The sequence below is a fragment of the Populus euphratica genome, unplaced genomic scaffold, assembly GCF_000495115.2.
Source record: "Populus euphratica unplaced genomic scaffold, PopEup_1.0 scaffold2241.1, whole genome shotgun sequence".
In the NCBI taxonomy this organism is placed as follows: domain Eukaryota; kingdom Viridiplantae; phylum Streptophyta; class Magnoliopsida; order Malpighiales; family Salicaceae; genus Populus; species Populus euphratica.
This window is the reverse complement of record NW_011502071.1, coordinates 13,708-17,331: the sequence shown is the minus strand read 5'-3', so window position 1 is coordinate 17,331 and position 3,624 is coordinate 13,708. Positions and strand designations below refer to the sequence as shown.

The window sequence follows — 3,624 nt, the reverse complement described above, 5'->3', positions numbered from 1 at the left end:
GCATAGTGACAAGGGTGCTTTCCCTAGAGCACGCTGGGGCTTAACTATTTTATTTTATTTACAATCTTTTTAATTTTCCAGCGCCGGTAAAATCACTAACTTTGAAAAAAGTGGGAGGGGGTAAACATGGGAATCTTAGGTAGTCGAGACGAGGCGGGTCCAGGGGAGCCGGAAGGGTGGAAAAACAATGGGCCAAAACGGTGTAGTAGGGTCCATGAGCTGCACGCGGCATCTGATTCAATTGGGTGTTACAAGTGTTCACATCCCATCATTACTTTGGCGTCGTCTTGAGATTCCAAAAACAAAAGGCCGAAAAACGAAAATAAATTTCTCCTTGTTTTATGCGGCCATGAGTTTTCCGATTTTCATTTCTGAGGCTCCTCCAGATAAGATAAGATTTATCCATCATGCATTGTGCTCTGCTTCTTCTCCACTTCATTTCTATTAAGAATAATGGTAACCACAATTTATTTGAGATAGAATGTAGTGTTTTGACTGACTTTTAACAAGTTTTTCATTCTGAGAGACCTTTTTATTCTATACTTGAAATTTTATAGCTTATTTCATATAAAACATGCACTGTGTACCCTCAAAATCTCTTGTTATTCGATAAATATTTTTTTAAATGTATTCAAATAATATCATATAGCGTCCATATTCCTAAAATCATTGTTTCGTCACTGGTTTTACGTACATGATATCACGGGGTCTGAATGCTTCAATCCGGAGCATTATTCGCTGCTTCCACATCAGTTCTCAGAAAAAAAATAAAAAGAGGCATGTGGATGTTTTTCGTTCTCTCAAGAATTTCAGGGCAGAGATTAGGGCATATCTTGGCAGGAGCTGTTTCATTATTGCTCAAAGGAAAAAAATATCCTCCTGATATTATATCCTCCTAACTACTGTGCTTGCTGTTTGGTGAGCCAGTTGGTGCGGCATCTTCACTGTTGGACCCTGTGATGTGTCACGTCTTTGTGTGTCGTGGGCCAAGAGTTGACTGTATCTAGACCATAGTAAAACGCTTAACCAGACATTGAACTGTGTCTGCCCCTTGTCCTACCACTGTTTATTTTATTTATATCTGAATATAAATATAATAGACCAATAATGCTTTTACATCAGACTCCCCATGCGTGGTCGCCGTTGCTATTCGTACCTTGTAGTAAAAGTAAAAAGCACAAGATTAATTAATAATTTCGTAGAAAACTTAAAGAGGTTATTTGATGCTGTTTCGATATGTAATGTTATGTTATTATTTCAGGGTTGGTGACAAACGGTGATTTCGAAACGCCACCGATCACCGGCTTCCCCAAAGACGAGGCCTTGGTTGAAGGGCCCACCGAAATTCCTGGGTGGAAAACAAACGGCACCGTAGAGCTGGTATCCTCTGGACAGAAACAAGGTGCGATGATCCTCATTGTACCGCGAGGTGCACACGCAGTAAGATTGGGGAATGACGCGGATATCAGCCAGGAATTGACGGTCGAGAAGGGATCTATATACTCGGTCACGTTCAGCGCGGCTCGCACGTGCGCACAACTGGAATCCCTAAACGTGTCAGTGCCACCTGCATCACAGACCATAGACCTGCAGACATTGTATAATGTGCAAGGGTGGGACCCATACGCGTTGGCCTTTGAGGCACCAGAGGATAAAGTGAGGCTGGTTTTCTCGAATCCCGGCATGGAAGATGACCCTACTTGTGGGCCTATTATCGATGATATTGCGATCAAAAAGCTTTTCACTCCTGAGCGACCCAAAGGTACAATCTTGCTTTTGCCTGCGCGTTTGAATTTCCTTCCATAGACAACCACCCTTTCATGCACCTACCTCTATATAGTAGTACGTGGGGGCAGCGTTTAGCTTATGCTTTTTGACGTTTTGATTTAGATCAAGAGCATCCAATGTGTGGGGTCTTGCGCCTTTTTCTTTCTTGCTTGGGTTCTCCTCCTTTTTGTCAAATTGAATTTACATGCGATTATTACAAGGCACGTCAACCTAGGCAATTATAATGTTAGATGCCTTGATTGATAATTAAGGGATTGTTGTTTGTTCTCTCTCCTCAGACAATGCAGTAATTAATGGTGATTATGAGGAAGGTCCCTGGATGTTTAATAACGTTTCACTCGGAGTCCTGCTCCCAACCAAACTGGATGAGGAAACGTCGTCGTTGCCCGGTTGGATTATCGAATCATACAGGGCTGTCCGCTACATAGACTCTTATCATTACTCCGTTCCACAAGGCAAACGTGCCATTGAATTGCTCTCAGGTAAGGAAGGCATAATCTCACAAATGGTTGAAACAACACCCAGCAAGCCTTACACGATGTCATTTGCCTTGGGCCACGCCGGGGACAAATGCAAGCAGCCACTTGCAGTCATGGCCTTCGCCGGTGATCAGGCCCAAAATATCCATTACACACCCGACTCTAACTCCACCTTCCAGGTTGCTAACCTCAACTTCACAGCCAAGGCCGACAGGACCCGTATTGCATTTTATAGCGTGTACTACAATACCAGGAGTGATGATATGAGCTCGTTGTGTGGGCCAGTGGTGGACGACGTTCGGGTATGGTTTTCAGGGGCAAGGAGAAATGGATTTGGAGGGCTCGTTTTAGGGCTTGGGCTTTGGGTGTTTGTTTTGGTTCTGTTTTATTAAGCCGTGGGGGGGAGGTTTGATTGGGGAGAAAGAGCAGCAATTGCATGTTTATTATGTGTATGGTGTAGAATCTTAAGAGGTCTGGCATGGGTGTTTTGGTAAGCGAAAATACCCAAAGTCCATGTGTTTGTCGTTAGTGACCTTGCTGTTAGAAATGAGAAATCTGCCACCTTTTCTTCTATCATATTGCAATCTACCTTAATTGCCCGGTGGTAGCCGTTTGTATAGAAATTTGTTTCCGTTTTGTATGGAAGCTGATTTCTTTTCAGGTACGTTTAGTTTTTTTAATGGAAAATTAGGATTTCTTGAAAGGGAATTATTCTTTGATTTTTTATAGTGTAATTATTATTCATTAACTTGGTAAAAAAAAAAGAATAATTTTTTAATTATTGTTAAGAAAATATAGATTAAACAAGAGCTGAAATTAAAAAAATAATAAATTATTTTAAATTAAATAAAAAGATAAAAAAAGTTGATGATAAAGTTTTTTTTAAAATTAATTTATAAATTATTTTAAATAATATAAAAAGAAAACATTATATTTTAAAAATAAAAAAAGTTAAGCAGTGGTGAAATTAAAATAAAAAGTAATTAAAATAATGTGAATCAAATATGATAAATATAAAAGTTTTAATTAAAAAAAAATTTAAAAATAAATATTAATAAAAAAATAAGGTCAAAAGTTATAAAAATGAAATTCCATCAAATGGAATAAAGTTGAAAAATAAAAAAAAATCAAAATAAAATATATAATAATAAAAAGATTGAGGAATAAATTTGATATAATTAACAAAAAAACACAATATTTTATAAAAAAAATATGATATTTTTAATTTAAAAAAAAAAACAAAAAAAAACAACAGTCAGAGCTATCGTGCTCCAACGCACCACACCACTATGAAGAACTCGAAAAAATGCTTTGAACGTGGAAGCTGATGTTTGACTTATAGGAGGCAACACACATG

At 38.3% G+C, this 3,624-nt stretch overlaps 1 protein-coding gene and 1 long non-coding RNA gene across 2 annotated transcripts in view; both read left to right on the top strand.

Moving 5' to 3' along the window:
• Positions 1-1,181, top strand: part of LOC105118802 (uncharacterized) — a 2,292-nt gene extending 1,111 nt beyond the window's left edge. The window contains exons 2-3 of the long non-coding RNA XR_841026.1: positions 7-407; positions 575-1,181. This is a non-coding gene — a long non-coding RNA (uncharacterized LOC105118802). The remainder of the gene's footprint in view (positions 1-6; positions 408-574) is intronic.
• LOC105118803 (choice-of-anchor C domain protein, putative (Protein of unknown function, DUF642)) overlaps positions 1-2,909 on the top strand; it is a 4,273-nt gene extending 1,364 nt beyond the window's left edge. Inside the window, exons 2-3 of the mRNA XM_011016843.1 lie at positions 1,262-1,762; positions 2,067-2,909. Coding sequence (XP_011015145.1) covers positions 1,262-1,762; positions 2,067-2,659 — 1,094 coding nt within the window. The 3' untranslated portion in view covers positions 2,660-2,909. The remainder of the gene's footprint in view (positions 1-1,261; positions 1,763-2,066) is intronic.
• The last annotated feature ends 715 nt before the right edge of the window (positions 2,910-3,624 follow it).